The sequence below is a fragment of the Sorex fumeus genome, unplaced genomic scaffold, assembly GCF_029834395.1.
Source record: "Sorex fumeus unplaced genomic scaffold, SorFum_2.1 ptg000034l, whole genome shotgun sequence".
In the NCBI taxonomy this organism is placed as follows: Eukaryota; Metazoa; Chordata; class Mammalia; order Eulipotyphla; family Soricidae; genus Sorex; species Sorex fumeus.
This window is the reverse complement of record NW_026606091.1, coordinates 47,375,464-47,399,067: the sequence shown is the minus strand read 5'-3', so window position 1 is coordinate 47,399,067 and position 23,604 is coordinate 47,375,464. Positions and strand designations below refer to the sequence as shown.

At 45.8% G+C, this 23,604-nt stretch overlaps 1 protein-coding gene across 4 annotated transcripts; it reads left to right on the top strand.

Moving 5' to 3' along the window:
• The first annotated feature begins 1,942 nt into the window (after positions 1 to 1,942).
• On the top strand, positions 1,943 to 23,384 carry INIP (INTS3 and NABP interacting protein). Of its 4 annotated transcripts, XR_008792871.1 has the most exons (6): positions 1,960 to 2,052; positions 3,366 to 3,432; positions 17,744 to 17,846; positions 19,747 to 19,837; positions 21,661 to 21,885; positions 23,301 to 23,384. XR_008792871.1 is itself a non-coding variant. In XM_056117158.1 (5 exons), the coding sequence occupies exons 2-5, from the start codon at positions 3,408 to 3,410 to the stop codon at positions 21,754 to 21,756; spliced, it is 315 nt and encodes a 104-aa protein (XP_055973133.1). In that variant the 5' UTR covers positions 1,943 to 1,971; positions 3,366 to 3,407; the 3' UTR covers positions 21,757 to 23,133. The 4 variants fall into 4 exon arrangements, 3 of the variants coding, with proteins under 3 accessions (XP_055973133.1, XP_055973132.1, XP_055973134.1); XM_056117158.1 differs by lacking the exon at positions 23,301 to 23,384 and having other exon boundaries at positions 1,943 to 1,971; positions 21,661 to 23,133; XM_056117157.1 differs by lacking the exon at positions 23,301 to 23,384 and having other exon boundaries at positions 21,661 to 23,131.
• Positions 23,385 to 23,604: the final 220 nt, after the last annotated feature.

Below are 23,604 nucleotides of genomic sequence, written 5' to 3'. Positions count from 1 at the left end.
TTCTGAAATAATCTTTGTTCAGACTGTTCATTTGGGGGCTTAAATGAGAACTTCCTTTACTCTCATGTTTTCTCTTGTCAGTTGGTATAAAATCTGAGCATCTCAAGAGTATTTTCAGTCCACTCTTACTGGAAAAGGGTTCGGGCCAACTAGCCTCAAATTTTCATGTCACCCTTTATAACAGGATTAAAGTAGTCAGTCAAGAGCTGGCCTCTGAGGAATGCCTGCCCTTAGAGCAGAGACATTGGTCTAAGGCCTAAATCTTTGAAATTTAGCTTGACTCAGGGTACCTCACCATTTCTGGGTCTCACATCAAAACCAGGGGATGAGAGGAAGTTATCTGCTGCACAGGAAGTTCCTTGCACATAGAGTTTCTCCATACATGCTTGGTTTTTCAGTCACAGATCCACAACTGGACAAAACTCCGCTCCACATTTATTATTATGGAGCCCAGTTCCATTATTAATATGTTGGAATTCTAGACATTTTTAAAAAAGATGCATAACAGGAATGATTGACCACGGAAAAGGTAAAATGCAGGAGTATAGTTACTGTACAATATAAATCTGTAGAACTGTGTTGCTATCAGGTGGTCCCATCAGGACCATCTTAGTGCTCTGGGATCAGAAACACCCATTTCTTTCCTTTTTCTTTTTGTTTTTGAGCCACACTTAGCGGTGCTCAAGGCTTACTCCTGACTCTGCACTCAGGGATCACCCCTGGCTCTGGACTTAGGGATCACTCCTGGTGAGGATGGGGGGCAAGGAGGGGCGGGACCATATCGAATGCCAGGGCTTGAACCCGGATTGGTAACGTGCAAGACAAGCGTCCTACCCGCTGTAGTAGCGCTCTGGCTTCTGGAACGCCCATTTCTTAAGCCGATTATTACAGAGTAATTAAAAACTACATTTACATGCTTTTCATATGCACGATTACGTGAACAGTATTCAAGAAAATATCGGGGTCGGGGACGTGGCTCAGCGACAAAACACATGCTTTACCTGCATGAAACTTGGGTTCAGTCTCTGGAACAGCAAAGCAAACAAAACAAGCCTGGGAGTTATGTATGTGGGCATGCAACCCGAAATACGTTAAAGCTTGAAAATGAGATGTACTCTTATAAAATCCTTAATCTTTTCATTTAAAAAAATAAAAGATCTCAAACCAACATGTGGAGCCGGGGATCAAAACTAAACCACTGCATGTGCAAAGCAGGTGCTTTAACTATAAATATATATAAAAAAATATAAATATATATAAAAATATATATATTTATATATATAAATAATATACAGTATAATAATATAAATAATATTAAATTAATATTATTAAACAATATAAATAATACATAATAATATACTTTACTATTAAATAATATAAATAATATAAAATTAAATATTAAATAATATAAATAATAATAAATAATAAATAATATAGATAAATAATATATAGTTAACTACATATAATATATATATCCTCGGCCTCGATGAAAAATAAATAATAAAACGGAGTCCCGGCTTAGAACAAAGGCTTGCTCTCGACGCCCCCGTCGCATCAAGAACCAAGGGACTAGTTAGACTGACTCCCCCGGAGAACAAATCCCTTCCACGGTGCTAGGGACCCGTTTGGCTTCCGCCCCGCCCCCGAGCGACGCGCCTGCAGGCTACGTCACTACTCCCCGCCCCGGCCCCGCCCCTCGGCCCCGCCTCCAAGAGCCGGGCCCGCGTCTTCCGTGAAGCTCCGCAGCGGCGGCCCTTCGGGAGGGAAGTGACGTGAGCGCGCGGCTCGCAGCACCAATCAGCAGGGGCGGCGGGCCGGAGTCCCGGCGGGAGGGCGGGACTTCCGCCCGCGCGGCTGTCCGTCAGGCGGGAGGCGGAAGCGCCGCGGGGGCGGGAAGGTGGTCGGGCTGCCCCGCGCGCCCCGCTTGCCGGCTCTGGGTGGTCGCGCCCCTGTGGGGCTCTCGCGTCCCCGGTAAGTAGGCCGGCCCCGAGGCTCGGGGGATGGAGACGCGTGCGGCCCCGGCGCCGACCTGCTGCCTCCGTCTTCGTCGCGGTAGGTCGGCGGCCGCCCTGGCACCGCGTCGCCGTTCGCTGCCGCCGCTCCTCGCGTGGGGGCCGGGGGCTCCTCCCGACCCTCCCAGGAGTCTCCGGTGCTGTCCCGTCTCTGCTTGGCCGCCCCCCCCCCCCCCCCCGCTTCGCACCCTGGCCCGCGGCCTCCTGCAGCACCGCCTGGCCGCGCTCTGGAGACCCCCCGGCCGGCGTCGCGCTCGGAACCCGCCCGCCGCGCCCGCCCCTGCATCCCCTGCATCCCCTGCATCCCCTGCGTCCCCTGCATCATCTTCCCGGGCTCCCCCGAGAGCATCCCTGCTCCCGCCGGGGGAGTCCCCGCCTCTGGGCCCCCGGAGCTCCGTGGATGCTCGAATGAGACTTTTCTTTCTCTTTTTCTTCCCCCCGCAGGATTCGGGCTTTCTTGAGGGGCGGGAGGAAGTTTGCTTGGTTTGCCTGGTTTGCGCCAGTACCAAAGCCCGGAGTTTGGGAATAAGTGCTCCCATTAGTAGTACTCCAAGGGATGCTTCTTCGCTTTGTGAACTCACGTGAAGGTCATCTCGATTCAATGGTGACTTGCTAAAAAAAGTTTTTTTTTTTTTTCCCTTCCAAATACCTTGCCTAGTGGATAGGACGGAATAGGTACTCATTTTTTTTTCCTTTTAGCTTTTAATCTCTACCTGGATAGCCGGGTGTCTTTTTGAAGCAGTTCTAAAGAAGCATGGAGATGAGTGAGTTTTCTTTTTCTTTGGTTTTTGGGCCACTCCTGGTGGTGGTCCTGGCAGGTTTGGGGGACTGTATGGGATGCCAGTGATCTACCTGCTGTACTATCATTCCTGAGTGAATGGACTGCCTGGCACCGTTGATTATAATGATATAATGAGCGGGTATATGCCTTTAGACGCACTAAAGCCAATCGTGCTCAATATGCTGTCCCCAAGAATGAAAACCTGTGTGCTCTAAGTATATATGCTGAGACTTCCAGCGGTTCAGTGTGTTAAATGACTTAGTGCTTTTTATTTTTTATTTTTGGCATTTTGGGTCAGACCCGGCAATCCACAGGTGTTACTCCTGGCTCTGCACTCAGGAATTACTCCTGGTGGTGCTCAGGGGGCCATATGGGATGCTGGGGATCCAAGCCAGGTCGGCTGAGTGCAAGGCAAACGACGTCTACCCGCAGCACCATCGCGCCAGCCCCTCAGTGCTGTTTAGAGCTGGTTGTGAAGAACTTGGAAAGCTGAAGAGGTTTTGTTGTAGGGAGACTAGGTGTTACTGACAACTTCCAGTGGTGCATTTTATGTATGTACACATTTCCCACAGGTCGAGTTGCTACAGAACTTAGTGGAGGCAGAAAATAGGAGGATGGCAGCAAACCCATCAGGCCAAGGTAAGGCATGGCATTTTAATAGAGAAGATTTAGTATCTGTGTGTGTGTGTGTGTGTGTGTGTGTACCCTGGAGCAGATAGGGTTCCTGCTTTGCACACAGCCAACCCAGTTCTATTCCAGGCACCCAGTAAGGTCCCCCAAGCACCACCAGGAGTGACTCCTGAGTGCAGAGTTATAACTCCTGAACATCTTTGGTGTGACTCTCTAAACAACAACACCAACAAAATTGGCATAAGGGCAGTCACTGTAGCCAGAGTACAAAATGATACCAGAGCAAAGCCCTATATTTGAGATAAATCCAACATTGTAGGAAGTATAAAACATCCTTAAGAGTTGTTAAGACTGTATTTAAATCTATGATGAGAATCATTGTCACTTTCCTTCCGTTGTTCATCGATTTGCTCGAGCGGGCCCAGTAACGTCTCCATAGCGACAACTGTTACTGTGTTTGGCATATCGAATACCTCACAGGGAGCTTGCCAGGCTTTGCCGTGTGGGCGAGATACTCTCAGTAGCTTGCCGGGCTCTCTGAGAGGGGAGGAGGAATCGAATTCGGGTTGGCTGCTTGCAAGGCAGACGCCCTACCCGCTGTGCCATCTCTCCAGCCCCATGATAAGAATATTTATGTTATTAATGTAGCTCCTCTGTCATGAGTCTTCTCATTTTTTTTTAATCAGAACCACTTTTTGGGTTAGAAATATTGTCATTAGGCAGTAATTTTGCCTTTCTGTGCATTTACCCTAAACATTTTCAACACACTGCACCTTTGTCAGGAGCTCTCGAAAACAAATCTGATCAGACACACCAAGTTTTTATTTTAAGATGAGCTTTTGGGGGCGTTGAAGTGATAGTACAGTGGATAGGATGCTTGCCTTGCAGACGGCTGATCTGGGTTTGATCCATGACACCCCACAGGGCCCCCCAAACTGGCCAGAAGTTATTCCTGATCATTGCCAGGTGTGCTGCCCCCCCAAAAAAAAATCCAAAACAAAATAAAAATAAGCTTTTGAAAGTTAAAATGGATCTCTCGGAAATAGGAAGGCCCATTCAAGTAGTTTCTGCCAAGTCTGATGATCCCTCATGTATTTGTGTCACTCTTCTCTGTTCTGAGGTGGGTTTTATTTTTTTAATCTTGGTTTTGCATACATTTTAATATAATTTTTAGTTTCTATAAAAGGAGTTACGCAGAGTGTGCTCCTGCACGCTCAGCTTCTTTCCCTCACTGATCTGAGAACTTGTGTTAGGTGTCAGTGGCTCACTGCATTTTCTTCTGGGGTAAGAGTCCACGTGTAAGTTTTCCAAGGCTTGTTTATTCATTCTCCTGCTTGAGAACTCAGGGCTTGTCTTAGTTTGGATTTTTATGAAAAGCCTTCTAGGATCATTCTTTGTAGTAAGTTCATTTTGTAGACATCTGTTTCTCTTTCTGGGTAAGTAGATAGAAATGGAGCAGCCTAATGTATAACTAACTTTAGGAAAATTTGCCAAACCCTTGCCCAAGAGGTTGTACCATTTTATACTCCCTCTCCCAGGCTATGCAGGTTCTGGTTGCTCACATCCAACATGGACAGGGTTTTGACTTTTAGTCATTCTATAGGGTGTGAAGTGACTCACGTTACAGTGACAACAATGACATATTTCTCTGATGCCTGATGTTCATCACATTTTGGTTTGGGACCTTACCTGGCTGTGTTCAGGCCTTACTCCTGGCTCTGCACTCAGGGATCGCTCCTGGCAGACTTCAGGGATTGTATGTGGTGCGGGGAATCAGACCCGGGTCAGCTGTTTGCAAGGCAAGCGCCTTACCTGCTGTGCTACCTTTACAACCTTTCATTTTTTTCACATTGTTTTGTCCTTGTTCCTAGTTTGCTGATTATTATGTATCTATTTTTCTTAAGCTCTTGAACCTACTTACAGTAGCTAAGTTTTATTTTATTGTTTTTGGGGGGTCACACCCAGCATGCACAGGACTTACTCCTGGTTCATGCACTCAGAAATCACTCCTGGCAGTGCTCGGGGGACCATATGGGATGCTGGGAATCGAACCGGGGTCGGCTGCGTGAAAGGCAAACGCCCTACCCGCTGTGCTAGTGCTCTAGCCCCAGTAGCTAAGTTTTGATGGCTGTGAATTGCAGTTTTGTGAGACCTTCTCAAGTTGGTTTACTGCTTAAGTATGGTCACATTTTTCTTTCCAAGCTTGGTTACTGGATACTAGGTATCATAACCGATATATTGTAGATCATGGACACTACTGTCATCCCCTGAGGTATGATTTTTTTCTCACAAACAGATTGACTCATCTCAAACTCCCAAGTTCTTGCCTGTCTGTGGTTGGGTCGCAACTGTAATCACTTTTCAACTTTCAGCTGCTACTTAATTGTTGGGTTCCCAGGGGAGCTGGTTGAAAGTAGTTAAGCATTGAGCAAATCTCTGGCTTTTTTTGTGTGTGTCTTGTGCCTTAGTCCTGCCTTTACCTAATTTCCAGCCCCTCCCCCAACCCTGAACACTGTGCCTCAGACCAGTAAGATGACACTAGCCAACCTGTTTGTGTGTTGGAGAGTGTGTCAGGCAAGGAACCCTGGTTTCTAGATCTTACCAAGTGTGGTTCTTGCCTGACTTTGGTCAGTTCCCGTTGCCTTCCAATATTGAATTCTCAATACTTTGTTCAGAATTTGTAGTTATATATGTGTGAGGATTAGTCACACTAAGGTACTCTGCCACTTGGTAGGCCAAACGAACAAACACAAACATTGTCCTCCCGTTGTTCATCGATTTGCTCGAGCGGGCCCAGTAACGTCTCCATTGTGAGACTTCTTGTTATTGTGTTTGGCACATTGAATACTCTCGGTAGGTAGCTTGCCAGGCTCTCCGTGAAGGGGTGGAGGAATCAAACCCGGCTCGGCCGGGCTGACTGCGCGCAAGGCAAATGCCCTACCGCTGTGCTATCATTATTTTGTATTGAGTTGCAGTTGGGACAGACTAAAGGTTATGTAAGTTTTTATAGAAATGTAATGCTTACTTTGGTGACAGCATCGTTCTGTTCTCTCAAATAACTGGTGTTATCTGTGCATTCTCTAGACTGATGACAGTCAAACATTACCCTATGATCTGTTTTATTTTGTCTAGTGGTGCCAGGAATCGAACCTAGAGTCTCACGCGTGCAAAGCATGGGCTATATCACTTAGCTCTATGTCCTTAGCTGACCCTGTGGTCTTTGACCTTCTTATCACCAAGTTATAAGGACTCCAATTAAAAAATAATTTAATTGGAACCAGAATGAAAACTAATAACTATTTTAGAAAGTGTAATGCATTTCTAAAAAATCAGTGCTGTCAGAATTAAAATAATTTTTAGATTTTGCCTCTATTCTAATAGCTCAGATGATGGAGATTTACAATTTGCTAGTTATTTTTATTAGCATTTGCAATGAAATGCAATAATTTTTAGTGTTGCTGTCAGTTGGATCCATAGTAGAAGCCACTGATCTAAATAGATACGAATTTAGATTAGTCCTTCGGCTTTTGTTCTTTTGTCAGTGATTTGGTTGGGTGCCTTTAGCTACTGCTGTCAGGCACCAGTAGAGGGAGACCGTATCACGCTCTATAGACTCCTAGGCTCTTAAAACATTTAAACTCTTCTTTACTCAGATCTGTTGTGTTTACTTTATATATATTATTTCTGTACTCTAGTGTATAGGAACTTAATTGGAAATTGAAGGCAAAATGCCATAATATCTTAAAATGAGAACTGAAAGAACCGAGACTTTAAAAAAAACCCACCTTGGCCAGTGCATTCTAATTTATAAATGTCTGTCATGCAGAAGACAGAATCCCATTGTATTCACTGCCCTTCTGGTGTCAGACGTGCTACCGTTGCGCCGCGAGGTCACTCACTGCCCTTCTGTCTCGTCCAGCAGTCTGGAATACTGTAGTAGTAGCCAGACTGCCTGACTTTCACAAGCTCTTAGCAGATACTGTAAAATGATAGGTTTTTTTTTTTTTTTTTGCTTTTTTTTGAGTCACACCTGGCGATGCTCAGGGGTTACTCCTAGCTTTGCACTCAGGAATCACTCCTGGCGGTGCTGGGGGGACCATATGGGATGCTGGGAATTGAACCTGGGTCGGCCGTGTGCAAGGCAAACGCCCTACCCGCTGTGCCATTGCGCCAGCCCCAGAATGATGTTGGTTTTGATGTCCATTGGAGTATGCAACATCTACTCTGTTCCTAATATTTATTTGATTACAGACAACATTTGAAAAAATTATGACACAGAGGCAGATTTTCAAACTGGCCTTTGGCCAAGATTGCATTCCTTTGTAAAAGCCCTTCACTATAGGTAAATATCAGGGTCCTTTGTCCACGTGGTGGCAGTCCGATTGACAGAATCTGATTTCACATACACAGAGATGGAGATGCTAACTAAAGACCAGGTTTTTTAGTTTACAGTTAGGACATGATGCTTAGAAGAAAAACTGTGAGCCCTGCATCTCAGCTCGTGGAAATTACTGGTTTGGGGCCATGCTGGATGCTCTCAGCTGTGATTTTGGGTTGCTATATATAAATGGAAAGATGTCTTTTTTGGACACCATTTGAAGCACCTAAATCATCTGTGGTCCAGAAAGCAAATTTGCCCTTAGGGCATACACTGTAGTTTGCTACCTCTCCATTAAGGTAACAATTCTGCCAGGGGCCTGGAAGATGGCTCGGTGGCTTAAAGCACTTACCTGGTGAGGGAAGCAGAGGCCGTGAGTTCAGGCATTGGTGCTGCCCGGTGTATGGCGGTGGCCAAGTCAGTCTTTCTGTGATCTGCTGTAGGAAGGGCCCGAAAGATGATTCAGTGACTTAAAAAAGTGCCCAGGAATGATCTTGAGGCCGTGTAGCAAACCTCTACTGTGTGTGTGTGTGGCGGGGGAGTACGGGGGGGGGGGGGGGTAGTTCCCTGGTGTTGGAAAAAAAAATGGTTACAGTGATGCATATAAGTTTCCTCAAAATTACTATACTTGCATTTTTTTTTTTTTTAATTTTTTGGGTCACATCCGGAGATGCACAGGAGTTACTCCTGGTTCATGCACTCAGGAATCACTCCTGATTCCGGTGCTCGGGGGACCATATGGGATGCTGGGAATCAAACTTGGGTCGGCCGCGTGCCAGGCAAATGTCCTATCCGCTGTGCTATTGCTCCAGCCACCTATACTTGTATCTTTTTAAAAGATGAGAACATGGAAGTAAGGACGCAGGTTTTTCTCACTTATTTGTTATTTGGGGCCTGCTTGGAACTTTGGCCTGTCTCGGCAGTCAAACACCATACACCATATGGGGTACCAGGGATCAAACCCTGGTCAGCCACATGCAAGGCAAGCACCTACCTGTTCTGCTGTCGATCTCACATCTGAAGTCGGTGTTTGGGGTTTGGTATTTTGGGCCACACCCTGTGCTGCTCGCTGGTCTGTTCCTAGCTTGGTGCTCTGGTCCTTTTAACCATCCTCCTTCCTCCTTGCCTTGAAGTAGGTTTTTTAAAGCTAGATTTCTTCTTTTTTGGGGGGCGAGGGGGCAGTCAAAGTCACACTTGGTGGCACTCCGGACTTACTCCCGACTCTGAACTAGGGATCACTCCTGGCATGTGGGGTGCCAGGGATCGAATGCCAGGTGGGCCGCGTGCAAGGCCTTACCCACTGTACTATCACTCTAGCCCCAAGGATTGATTTCTTTTTTGTCAGACTTTTACTTGTCAAGGAAAATTGAATACAGTATTTTTTTGATATGAGAATTGAACTGTAGATTATCAAATAGGAATGAATCTCATTGAGTTACTAAATGTAAAGTAGTGCTATGGTTTGTATAGTGCCAAGAGAGCCTGGGGTCTCCCTAGAGGCCTAGAGGGTCTGCCCGTTAGTGTAACCGAGAGAGTCACACGCTCATCAGTGCTCAGCATTTTATTTATCTGCTCTTTATTTGTTACTGTGATACTGAAATGAGAATCCAAACAAATTCTCTTTTCTCATGCTGCACCTCGGCAAGGAGGGAAAAATTCTAATTCTAGTACCTAAGGAGGGTGAGGGCTGGGATTGGAGCTTTACTGGGGCAGACAACCTCTTCCTTTTTTTTTCCCTTACCTATCTGTAAAGCAGAAAATCCTTAACTGTGAAATGGACCTTTGAGTTTGTCAGAGGGAAAAGAAAAACGAGTCTGGAGGGCAAGTGATTCAAGCAGAAGAGAACTCATCTTATTTAGGCAGCCCTGAAGATGAGAACTCTTAATGGGTAGATTTGACAGTAAGTCCTTGGGATATGACTGAGAAAGAACTTGAATCATGGAGAAGGCCTGAACAGACTTAGAGCTTCCTTTCCTTTGAGAAGTACTTTCAGTAAGTTCTAAAAGATAACTAACAGTTAAAGTTTTTAATCTTGTGCAATATAGTTTGTGGCTGGAGCGATAGCACAGCGGGTAGGGCGTTCGCCTTACAAGCGGCCAACATGGCCGACCCGAGTTCGATTCCTCCGCCCCTCTCGGAGAGCCCGGCAAGCGACCGAGAGTATTCGATATGCCAGACACAGTAACAACAAAGTCTCCAATGGAGACGTTACTGGGCCCGCTCGAGCAAATTGACGATCATCGGGAGGGCCTTTACCTTTACCTTTACCTTAATAACTAGATATACAGAAAATTACTGGTATTGATTGCTCCACTTAAAGTAAAGTAACATTCTACATCTGACTCTATTATTTTTAGTTTTTGAGTCACAAACGGCTGTGCTCAGGGATTATTCCTGGCTCTGCACTCAGGGATGACTCCTGGTGTGACTTGGGGGACCTTAGAGGGTGCTGGGAGTCAACCCAGGTTGACTGTGCAAGGCAAGCCCTATCTGCTATCTAATCTCACTCTGCCCCTAACATTACATATTCTTATTCTGCTAAAATTTAGCCATCTAGCAGTCTTACCTCCCTAAGCTTTGAGTTTTTACCCCTGGATACATTTTATATATTTTGGAGTTTGGTAGGCAAAATAATTGGCCTTCCACAAACCCTCACCACCTCGAATCCCTGGCACTGGGGCCTGTGTTACCTGACTGTGCTGTGGTTTGGGGACTTTGTCCATGTGATTAGGAAGTTATGGGAAGGGTCTCCTGGATCACCCAGACGGGCCCCTTTTAGTCATGGGTCTCATAAATGGGTCTTCTGGCTGTGGTCCAAAAGAGAATTGCAGAAGGGGGGGGTCAGAGAGAAGCAAAAATCCCCAGTTCTGAAGGGAGAGAAAAGGGTCTGTGAGGACGCAGGCAGCACCTAGCGCTGGAAAGGCTGGAAACAGCTGCGCAGTTCTTGGGGCCTCTGGAAAGGAAATCTCCCTTGAATTCGGCCAGGAGGCCCGCAGCTGACCTGCTGAACTATAAGAGTTTTGTGCTGGCTTAACCTCTAAGGCATTAACTCCTTAGCAGAAACAACATATTAATTTCTCTGAGCCCAGAAATATCTATGCTGTCTTCCTCAGACCTCCTTTCGTAGGCACTCACAGACAGTTGTTTGTTTTGGGGTCACACTGGAAGTGCTTAGGCCTCATTCCTGGTGATGCTTAGAAGATCATAAGGGGTGTCGGGAATGGAGTTTGGGTCAGCCCGTACAAGACAAGTGCCCTAGCCGCTATATCATCCTCTGGTTTTCTTAGGGGAGCCGAGGGGACCCCAGCCTTGCTCGGGGCACCCAGGACCCGCTCCTTGATGGCAGGATCCCAGGGATGTGGAGTCACTTGGTTCCCTAGTTGGAGACCACCAGATCATGCTTGAGCTTGAGCTCAGATGCCAGGGTCAAAAATGTGCCCCAGCTGCAGAGTCCTCTTCCCCCGCTCTCATATCATTTACTAAATAGTTCCTGGGTCTCCTCGTGCGTGTGTCTGCTCACTCCCACACCCCCTGATTTCCATTATCTCTACTTGTGTTCTGCATTATTCTCCCTCTCCTGCAGTTCTCCAACTTCCGTGGTCCAGTCAACCATTGAAGCCAATGTGATCTTTTTATTTTTTTTAATTCTCTCTCTCTCTCTCTCTCTCTCTCTCTCTCTCTTTTTTTTTCCTTTTTGAGTCACACCTGGCTATGCTTAGGGATTACTCCTGGCTCTGCGCTCAGGAATCACTCCTGTCGCTGTTCAGGGGACCACAGTGGGTGCTGGGGATCGAACCTGGGTCGGCTGCATGCAAGGCAAATGCCCTACCTGCTCTTCTATCACTCTGCCTCCCCCCACCCAGCATGAGCTTATTAAAGGGTGGTGGGTGCCCCACTCCTGATGAGCCTCATTAACACCCCCAACTTGTAGATACCAGTGCACGCATGATTTCCTCTGGCCCCTTCTCTGACACTGCTCACCTGCTTCCAGTTTAAGTCGAGTTGGTTCAGCATGATTCCTATGAGTGTACCTTAAAATGTATTTCTCAGATGACTCTGTAAGAATGGATACTGGGAACATTGGTGGTGGAGAATGGGCACTCGTGGAGGGATGCGTACTAGTCATTGTATGACTGAAACGTAGTCATGAAAGTTTATAAGTCTATAACTGTACTTCATGGTGATTCCAAAAAAAAAATGAATGAATAAATGCGTTCATTCATGTGACTCTCCCATCCCTATTTTCCCTAGAGTGAGAACCAGCAGGACTAGAATCATGTTTTTTTGGTACTGGCCTTAGTGCTTGTGTATGCTGCATATCTAATAAATACACATATACTGAGTCAGTGGGCTTGAGCGATAGCACAGTGGTAGGGTGTTAGCCTTGCACACGGCCGGACCAGCTGAGCCCGGTTCGATTCCTCCCCGCCTCTTGGAGAGACCGGCAAGCTACCAAGAGTATCTCGCCCGCACGGCAAAGCCTGGCAAGCTCCCCGTGACGTATTCAATATGCCAAACACAGTAACAACAAGTCTCACAATGGAGATGTTACTGGGCCTGCTCGAGCAAATCGATGAACGATGGGAGGACAGTGCGACAGTGCTATACTGAGTCAGTAAATATTGGACTGGTGAGGCCGGAGTTGGTGCTTAGGAGGGACCCTCAGAGTTGTCGGCTTGGACCAGATACAGTGCCCGGGATCTGATGTGGTTCAGAGCATGGAAGGCAAGTTTAACCCTGCGCTATCTCTCTGACCCATCGACAGATAATATGAAATATGTAAAACTAATAGTGTCACAGTGAATTTTCCGGCAGGTGTCTTACATATAATATTGTTTGTTTTTTTCCCCCAGTGTAAAAAAAGAATTTCAGTTAACCCTTGTTGAAATGTTATAGAGCAGGCAGGAGTGATAGTATAGCGGGTAGGGTGTCTGCCTTGTATGTGGCCAGCCCGGGTCCGATCCCTGGCACCCCATACGGTCCCCTGAGCACTGCCAGGAGTAGTTCCTGAGTGCAGAGCCAAGAGGAACCCCTGAGCATTGCTAGGTGTGACTCAGAAAGAAAAAAAAATGTTAGAGGTTACTAGGAAGTGAACATAAGCTCCTAGGTTTTACGTGCAGCTTGATGAATGCTAGTTGCTTCATGATATTTTTAGTCACAAAGAAGTGTGTGGGAGTTGTGTTTATGAATGAATGTGGAAATGAGACTCCATATGATTGTGAATGAAGATAGAGGTATGGTTCTAAAAGTGGAAAAAAATTTAAGAGTGTGCTGCTTTATTCAACTTGATTTTACTAGGGAAGATGACAAATATTAAGCTATTCTGATTAAGCATGAGATAATATATCAAATATCTTTAATACCTCATGATTTTAAGAATATAAAAAAGGCATATTAATTATGGCAAGAAACTTTTTATTAAAAAAAAAAGATCAGTGGCCGAGAGATAGTCCAGTGGCCAGGGTGTGTACCTTACACACGGCCAACCTGGGTTCCATCCTTCGCACCGCATACAGCCTCCTGAATCTGCCAAGAGTGATCTCTGAGTGCAGAGCCAGGAGTATGCTGGAGCATCACCAGGTATGACTCAAAAACTAAAACCAGGCATCCCAACTCACAGACTGAGATTAATAAGCCATTTAAAAAAATATTATCGATTAGTAGCCTAGAAGACTAAGTTTGTGTAAACTGTAAAGAATAGGGAGAATCTGTGCCAGAGAGCTGGCACAGGGGTAAGGTGTTTGCTTTGCATTCAGCTCACCCTAGCTTGATCTGTGGCACTGTCTGGTCCTCTCAGTGATGCCAGGAGCGACCCCACCACAGAGTGAGAAGTAGCCCCTGAACACCACCAGATGTGGCCCCCCCATCCAAGCATAAGGTAATTATTAAACCTAAGGCTTTTACAAAAAAGACATGGAGTCTACCCCAGCCACGTCCCTTGCCCTAGATAATTCTTCTTTTTTTTAAACATGGTAGTGCTGGAGTGATCGCACAGCGGGTAGGGCATTTGCCTTGTACACAGCCAACACAGCCAACCCGAGTTCGATTCCTCCGCCCCTCTTAGAGAGCTCCTCTTGGAGAGCCCCTCTTGGAGAGCTCGCCAAGCTACCGAAAGCCTGGCAAGCTACCTGTGATGTATTCAATATGCCAAACAGTTACAAGAAGTCTCACAATGGAGACGTTACTGGACCCGCTTGAGCAAATCGATGAACAACGGGAGGACAGTGCTTATTCAACCATTGATTAGGCTGATCGAATTGGGCATGAGCTCCACCTTACTTTTTTTTCTCCTTTTTTATAATTTTATTTATTGAATCACCGTGAGAGCAGTTACAAAGCTTTCAGGTTTAAATCTCGGTCATACAATGAAACACCCCGTCCCTTCATCAGTGCCCATTTTCAACCACCAAAAACCCCAGTATACCCCCCATCCCACACCCTCCCCTACCAATGGGTCAGATGATTTCCACATTATTCTCTCTCTACTTTGATTACATTTAATATTTTGACACCAGACCCACCATTATTATTTGGGATTTTACCCCAACACTCAGATCTGCCAAAAAGGCAACAGTAGGCAATTTGTTTTCTATTGCTGGTTATGAATATGATGTCACGTGGCTGCAGTAGTGGCTGCACGATTTTGGAATTTCAAAATTTTAACAATTAAATCTGGAGGGATTTCTGCTAAAAACCTGCTGGGTTCCAAGATTTGTTTCTGAGTCTCTGGGATCATGGCCATTAAGCACCTTGATCAGGAGCCAGAGAGGCCATTCGTGGGTGGTGACTCAGGATCTCGTTGGGATAGGGAGAAAAGGGCCAGCCCCACCTTCATTCCGTGAGGCCCTGCATGTCTCATCACTGTGGGCCCAGTCCTGACCGTCCAATGACCTCTGGAGGATGTGGCCACCGAACCGCCAAGACGGATGGACAGCACCCTTTCCCCCCTGGGGTGGCCCGGCGCCGGTAACCTACTGCAGGGACTGGATGCATTTCTGCCAAAAGCCGCTGGGTTCTGAGATTGTTTCTGAGTCTCTGGGATCATGGCCTTAACAGCTTGATCAGGAGCCAGAGATGCCATTTGTGGGCAGTGATTTGGGGTCTTGTTTGGGTGGGGAGGAAAGGGCCGGCTCCACCTCCATCCCGTGAGGCCCCATGTGTCTTGTCACTGCGGGCCCAAACCTGACTGTCCAGTGGCCTCTGGAAGATGGTGACCACCAAGCCGCCAAGGGGGAGCAGGTGGAGGGACAACATCCTTTCCCCCTGTGGAGATCTGGTGCTGGTAACACATTGCAGGGACCAGACGCATCTCTGCCAAAAGCCGCTGGGTGCCGAGATTTGTCCCTGAGTCTTTGGGATCATGACTGTTAAGCAGTTTGATAAGGAACCACAGAGACCTTGCCTCCAATTATATAGCTGAGCCGGAGGTGGTTTGTGGGTGTGTCTCCCACATACCTAACTTTTGGCCATTTGCTTTCTTGGTAAACTTTGCCCCAAGTTTTTGGGGTCTGGCCAAAGGCACAGTAGCAATTTGGGAGTATCTGGAAGTCTGAAGGTGCCATCAGGCTGCTGATGCACTCGCCTCACAGGTACAGATTGTCCTGCTGGCGGCACCATATCCCCGGGTAATTATTCTTAACTACTTCCCATAAGCAGATAGACTAAATTTTAGATTTGAGAAACATCTTTTACTATTCACCCAATTATCTCCTGGCTTTTATATTTATTTATAATGTAAAAACTGTCAGTATTAATACAAGATTATTTTTTAAAGTGCTTAAGTTTCAAGATTGTTTACTAACAAGATCGGAGGCAAGAAACCTTATTGATCTGTCTGTATCCCTTCCGTGAAAATGAGCTTTCGTTGCTCTTGGTTGCCTGTATTCGGACATAAAGCGCTAGATTGCTGTCGAGAGTTCACCTTGCCTCGCTAGGTTGTGGAAAAGGGGCCGAAATCAGGAAGGTTATTGTAGAAACATTTAGGAGTGAAGTTGACTGAAGAAGGATGTATTACAGAATAAAACTGAGAGTAGGGAGGGAGGGAGAGAGAGAGACAGAGACAGAGACAGAGACAGAGACAGACAGAGACAGGCTTGCTATCGAAGCAGGCTGTGAGAAAGGAGGGTTGGATGGAAAACTGGGGATGTTAGTGATTGGTGGTGGGAAATGTATACTGGTGAAAGGAAGGGTGGTGGAACGTTGTGTGACTGAAAACAAATACGTAGGGCTGGAGTGATAGCACAGCGGGGAGGGAGTTTACCTTGCATGTGGCCGATCCAGGTTCTATCTCCAGCATCCCATATGGTCCCCCAAGCACCTCCAGGAGTAATTCCTGAGTGCAGAGCCAGGAGGAACCCCTGTGCATCGCCAGGTGTGATCCAAAAAGCAAAACAAAAACAAAAAACCAGCCAATCAGCCAACAAACAAAAATATGTGAAAAACATTGTTTGGGCCTGGAGCGGTAGCACAGTGGGTAGGGCGTTTGCCTTGCATGTGGCCAACCCGAGTTCGATTCCCAGCATCCCATACGGTTCCCTGAGCACCTCCAGGAATGGTTCCTGAGTGCAGAGCCAGGAATAATCCCTGTGCATTGCTGGGTGTGTGTGACTCAAAGCAAAAAAAACAAAAACCAAAAAACCATTGTTCATATTTTCAGGGAAAAGCAACAACAACAACTTAGTCTGTTGGAGAGCTGGGTTGGGAGACGACAACTCAAAGGGCTGGAGGGTGTGCCGGGCCCTGGGTTTGATCTGCAGCACTGCCTGGTCCCCCACGCACTGCTGGGAGTGACTCCCAGTGCGAGTCATTGACCTCAGTTGTGTTTGTACATACTTTTGCTTGCAGTGCGCATGGAGGTCACACCTTTGGTTGTGGTGTTTGAATGCTTAGGAACAACGCTCACTGGGGGCTCAACTTTCCCTTGCCACATCACAGCTCACGGCTTCCTGCTTAAACCCAACTCATTAATAAACATTAATAAACAGAGATCTTAGTTACTCAGCCTGAATGTGTTGTGGAAAAGTTACTGAGAGACTTTAGGGAATTGGGAAAGGAGAAAAATTTGATGGCCCTGGTTTGAAGTACTCAAGCTCAGAGTAAGACTAGAGAGAGCTTCCATATGACCCAGTGGATGCTCTTCTTGGCATCTACTCTGAAAACCTAAAAATGTACACAGCTGTATTCATTGCAACATTTACTACAATAACCAGGATTTGGAGAAATGAGTAAGATAACTGCATAAAGAAGTTGTGGAATATGTACAAAATGGGTGCTCTGCAGTTGTTCCCTTACTGCAATAATAGAAAAATAAAAATCAGAATTTTGGATACTCTTCCAGGGTTTACATGCTGGCGTTGAATCCAGATTTTTCAAACCTAGTTGATAGATTGGAGGCTTCATGTTAAGTGTTAAGGACACTTCCACACCTTCCCAGTTATGCTCCATTCTTAATCAGAATTGGTTTCCAGTCCATAGCAGTTCCTGGTTCCTTGAAACGTATCATTTCTAGAGAAACCTCACTGAGAAAAAGAAATAGTGTTTTGATCTAAGAATGTCAAATGGGTTTTCCTTTCATGAAAGAGGTATTCACAAAGGCTTCTGAAACCAAAAACGAGGTGAGTCACTTCTCTGAGGTTGAACGTACAATAGAGATGAGTTCCTACAACTTTGGGGTGTCAGATTCTCTAGGAACCAAGTCTTTAAAAAGTTCCCCATCAGTAGCAGACTTAGTGTTATGCTTTATATGTTATATATTACGCTCTTAGAGTTGGAGAGGAAGAGAGTTAGGGAATAGGAACCCAGGGAAATGACTTAGTAGGCAGTCCATTATCCATTATGTTAGAGAACGGAATTTTGTTTCTGGGATTTCAGATGGCCCAGTAATAAAAGAGTACAGGAATGATTTTTATTTCTTTTTCTCCTCTCCCCCTTTTCCTTTTATAGGTTTTCAAAACAAAAATAGAGTTGCAATCTTGGCAGAATTGGACAAAGAGAAAAGAAAATTACTAATGCAGAACCAATCTTCAACAAATCATCCTGGAGCTAGGTATTGAAGAATAAAATGACTTTTAGAGTCAGTGATATAAGAAATGTTTTGAACCAAAAAAACTCAAATTGATTGGTAATGTTTCTTAAACATTGGAATTGATAAGTTACTTTTTGTTTTCTAGTTAGCTTTCAAAAGTTAAGATTAAGTTTTGGATATTTTAATTAAAATCTTATTTTCCCGACAGCCTATTTTTTTAAAAGGGGTGTTTGTATGACTTTTTTTCATTACAGAAATTATTGCTGATGTCTACTTTTTAGGCTTTCTGCAGAGTAGATGAACTTGAGGTGGTTTCATGATCAGCCCCTTCTGATTCTTTACGCCCTTGAACCCTTAACATTCCCTTTTTCCTAGTCAGACGTCTTGAAGGGTTTTCCTGTTCTCTGCTTTCTTAGGATTTACTCTTCATCCCATCATACTTGCGCTTCAGGCTGTCCCCTTTCCCCCATCCCTGAACTGGTTCTCAACCTGCCACTTGCAGCCTCTTTGTGGATCACAGTTCTCTCCTTGGTTGACATCTGGACACTATTTGATACCACTGAGAACTCTCCTTTTGGAAGAGCGGAGCGGTGGTATTTGGGGCGGGGGGGGGGGGGGGGGGTTACACATGCAGAGATGCTCAGGGGTTACTCCTGACTCAGTACTCTGTGATTACTCCTGGTAGTGCTCAAGGGATGCTGGGGATCGAACTCAGGTCATCCATGTACAAAGCATATGGAAGATGGTTCCAGAATGTCAGTAGAGATTCCTTATCCTTTCATCTCTGCTTTCTGCCTCCCTCCATGGGCCAGCAGCTCCCAAACAGTCAGACTATGATGGCTTTAGGCTTCATCTCCATAACCAGCCACCTACCAATAGGCAAAAGCCAGAAAAATTCCTTTGCTGTGTGACTTTGTAAGAGTGAGGAAAAGGCTTTCAGGAGGCTCTCCCACAGACCACCTCTCAAGCCTCACTGGCCAGAACTGGAACCTTCGTCTTGCCTAAATTAGAAACCATCAAGGGAAAGAATGGCATTGTCTTATGTCTGTGTTCACCCCACAATGAGGGGAAAGCCACTGATGACAGCTAAATCCGGGTTCAGCAGCCAGGAAGAAGACAGAGTGGTGGTTGAGCAGGTAGCCAGCACCCTTGGCATTGTCACGGGCTCTGAACTAGAGTGCAGAGTGTCTGGGCTTGTCACTCTAGTTTTTATGATGCTCCTGGAAAGTTTCCCCTTAGGGTCAGAATGACATCTGCATTCCTTCCTTCCTCCTTCCCTCCCTCCCTCCCTTCCTCAGCCAAACCCAGCTGTGCTCAGGGCTTACTCCTGGTGAACTTTGGAGACCCTAGAGGTCCCAGAGATTGAACCCAGGTCATCTGCGTAAAAAGGCAAGTGCCTTTCCTGCTTTCCCATCGCTTCTGCCCTGACGTCTGCGCTTCTTAATTTATTTCACTGTCTTCTTATCCTGGCACCTGTCTTCCCTCTGAGCTTCATTTTTGGCTAGTCCACACCAGCCCTTCCCAACCCTCTCAGCCTTGGTTTCTTCAAACACACCAAGTTCTTTGGCTCCAGGTCCCTGTAGGCTTGACCTTCTGCTTGAAACCAGCAACTCCTCCTCCTCCCTCTCCCCCTACCCCCCTCCACCTCTCCCTCCTCCTCTTTCCCCTCCCCTGCCTCCTCCTCCTCATGCTTTCAATAGACTTGAAAGTTCGGAATGATAACTTATCGATCAGAAAGCGATCATTTGAAGTTCTGGTAAAGAAGAGAGACTTTCTGCTTACAATTAGTGTAGAGAGCAAGAGAAATGGGGGGAAGAGAGATTCTAGAAGGTCTTATTTCTAAATCCCTGTAAAGAATCTATCACGACAGCTCTTTTTTGGAAGTAAGGAGCCACCCAGTAATCGCGATTTCCCATTGCAGCATCGCGCTCTCGAGGCCCTCGCTGAATAAGGACTTCCGTGACCACGCAGAGCAGCAGCACATCGCGGCCCAGCAGAAGGCCGCACTGCAGGTGAGCCCCGTGCAATGCACACGTGTCTCATCGGGGATTGCCTCTGTCTCAGAAACCAGCACAGTCCCAGTTTGTATTGCAGTGGAGCAATGCCAATAAAAACGTTCCAGCTACAATTGCTGCTGTAGTTTGCTGATGTTCAGTCTTGCTTAAAGGATTGGAAGGGCCAGTCGAGCAGTAATGAAACTCTTTGATTATGGGGGCTGATGTGATCACAGTTGATTCAGTGCTGTACCTGGCACGGGGATTGCTTGTGCGCAGAAGAATTGAGGACACTGGTGGGCGGAGACAGAGCGCAAGGGGCTGAGAGCAGGCTTTTTACAGGTGGGATCTGGCTTAGGCCCCTGGCACTGCATAGTCCCCCCGACAGAACAGAGTGTCCTCTGAGCATGGCCAGGTGTGCCCCCCATACAAAACACAGGATATTTGGACGGTCAGAATAGTCTTCAGAGCTGAACTGCCGGGACTCCTGTGTGAGACCCTCCTGTGTGAGAAGTGCTGGGACACTTCTCTGCCTTCTTTCCCCCCTCTCTTAAATTTTGTCCTCAATTTTCCAGGAGAGGGAGGGAATAAACTCCCTAGTGAACAGAACATGTATATATATTTTTTCTTTTTGGGTCACATCTGGCTAGGCTCAGGGGTTACTCCTGGCTCCGCACTCAGGAATTACTCCTGGTGGTGCTCAGGGGACTCTATGGGATGCTGGGGATCCAACCAGGATCAGCTGCGTGCCAGGCAAACGACGCCCTCCCCGCTCCGGGCCCGACAGAACATGTACATGTACAGATATTTAATTTGTCATGCCAGTATATCCCTTTGATAACAAACTTAGCAGTTTGTGGGAACCCTGCTGGGACCTGAACATGCAAGACATGTGCTCTGTGAGCTGGCACTCTGCCCCCCTATTCTGTTTTACTGTTTGAAAGCTTTTTTTTTTTTTTTTTACTTTGGGGGCCATACCTGGCATGCTCGGGGATTACTCCTCCTGCCTTTGCATTCAGAAATTACTCCTGGCGGGCCCGGGGGGAGCATATGGGATGTCAAGGATCAAACCCAGGTCGGCTGTGTGCAAGGCAAACGCCTTCCCTGCTGTACTATCGCTCTGGCCCCTGGAATCTTTTTTGCATGATCCGCATGCCTGTGCAGGAAACTGTACCTTACTACAGGAATATGACCATCAGTTTAAAAACTATTGTTTTCCATGTGATGAAGAGTTTCAGTTTTACACGGGTCTTGGATAATTGATTCCTAGCGACTCTGGACGAGACATTACTTTGGCTTTATAAATCTGAGAATCTCACGATTAGAAGGGATATTAAATACCGCCTCATTGTAGACAACCTGAAACAGCCTTCCTTCAGTGATAGGAAAGTTCCCAGTGATTTTACTGTCTACATCCCACAATCTACAAAGTTTTAGGATTGTCATCACCAGGGTAGCTGCCTTTCCCCGCCTTTCCTTCTATCACTGCCCTTGCTCCTCAGGCTCCTGTGGTGTTGATCAGGAGCAGAGTACTTTGAGACTCTTGCTGCTGGTTTTCTAGGAATGAGGTGATTCATGCATTTGGTGTGTTTATTGACGGAAGAATCCCGGAGGGAGAAAGTGGGATAGTCAATGAGTACTTGGTGTGATCTGTTAATATCAGTCCTTGATTGTTGCCTATCTCCTGTGTATAAAACACAATTAGTAGCACAGGAACTGATTTATAAAATAATTTTGGTCTCAAGCACTCAGAGGATAAGTATCTTTAATCCCTGGAGGAGGAATTGTGAATCTTAATAGCTTCATTTTGTATTTTTTTTTTTTCTTAAACTCATCCCCAGCATGCTCACGCACACTCATCCGGATACTTCATAACTCAAGACTCCGCCTTTGGGAATCTTATTCTTCCTGTCTTACCTCGTCTGGACCCAGAATGAAGAAAGTAATTTGTAATGAAAATGACTTTGTAACATCAGATGCCAAAGCTACTATCACTCAGTGCTATCTGAACTGTGACTTTCAGAATTTTGTTGGACTTCTCTGTTTTTTGCTTTGTTAAAAGAAAGGTATGTGTCCGTGAAAGCCAAGAAGGGTGACAAGATGCTCTCGGAGCTGTCTTATTGAGGAGATGATGATGTTACCTGTGACTATAACTTCTTTGTAATGCAGTTTGATTTGTAACTCAAAATTAGACTGCGAACACTCACCTCCCCATTTCCAGGTCGTTGGACTGAATATATCATGTCTACAATAGACTTTCAAGAATCATTTATAGTACTTTAAAGAAACAAGGGTGCTTTTTAAAAATGTGAACCTATAGGCTTAAAAGTTACTTTTAATAAGTCACATTCAAATTAGTTGTTTATAGATTTGATATCAGTGTACCTTTGAAGTCCGTAATCGGCTTATTATTCTGAAATACTCTTTAACTCATAACTAGTTCCCCCTTTTCATAATCTTAAGAGAAAACCCCAGCTAAGGCTGGATTACCAGTCTTAGACATCTTTTATAAATCTGTGCCACTAAATGATGTGACTGAATGCTAGTAACAATGATGATAAGAAATGTGGTGGCTTTTCACATTTGTACATGCACCTATTTTGTGTTACTCCCTAAATGGTGTGGCTGTCTGAGTCTGTGGTCTGTTTAATGCTGATTAAATCTATGTGCAAGCCGAGCCCCTTTTAAACTACTTCAAGGAGGAAGGGGTCTGGTTAAACAAGTTTCTCACCCCACACACCCTGAACAGCGCCTGGTGTCAGAGATGCTCGTGTCAATAATGCAGTGGGAGAGCACGGGCCTCACCTTGGAGGGCCTGGTTCTGATTCCCAGCGCTGTAAAAAGGAAAAAAACAAAAACAAAAAACCGGGCCCCACTACTTTATACTCGTCCTACAGAATTAGAATCTCTAATTCAAAATAAAACCATGGGTTAGAGAATGTACTTTGAGTGATGGATACATATGCATTCATAGGCTTACAGAGGCAAGATAGAGGTCATTTGGCTAAAATCCCATTTTAAAAAAATTCATAGGATTTAAATAATATCTTAGGTGACGCCAGAGATGCAGAATTTATATATGTATATATAAAAGCAAGGGTTCAAACTGGCAGGCTACCAAATGTACCCTGCCCTCACAGCAGAGTCTGGCAAACTCCCCGTGGTATACCCAATATGCCAAATACCAGTAACAATGATGGGTCTCATTCTCCTAACCCTGAAAAAGCCTTGAACATGGCACTTTAAAAAAAAAAAAAATCTCAGGGCTAGGACAAAGAAGACGTTACTGGCACCTGCTCGAGGCACTCGATGAACAACAGGGTGGTCGTGATCGTGATATATATATATATATATATATATATATATATATATATATATATGAACTGATCCTGGTCCCTGGAATCCCTATCTTCTGGTAGGATGAAGTTCAAGCTTAAAATTCCAGTCTGGGTTAACAGTGAACGTTCAACTCCCTTTGCAGAAAGCATCCTCCTTCCCCTTCTCCAGTAGAGACCAGTACCAACCACACAGCCGCCTCTTCTCCAAACTCAGTTCCACACAGGGCTGTGTGTAGCATTTCCCTTTTGAGAATTCAACTGTTTTTCATTTCAGTGAGGGCAGCTGCTCCCACTGTCCCGGCTACTTTCCAGCCTGGTGCCCCTCCTTGCTCTGGGCCTCAGACTCCTCTGCCACCGGTAGGACCACCCGGCTCTTCTCTGGCCCAAGTGTCTCTCTGTATGGGCCATGCCCGACCGGCTCTAAACCTGCTGATAGAAAGGAGATAA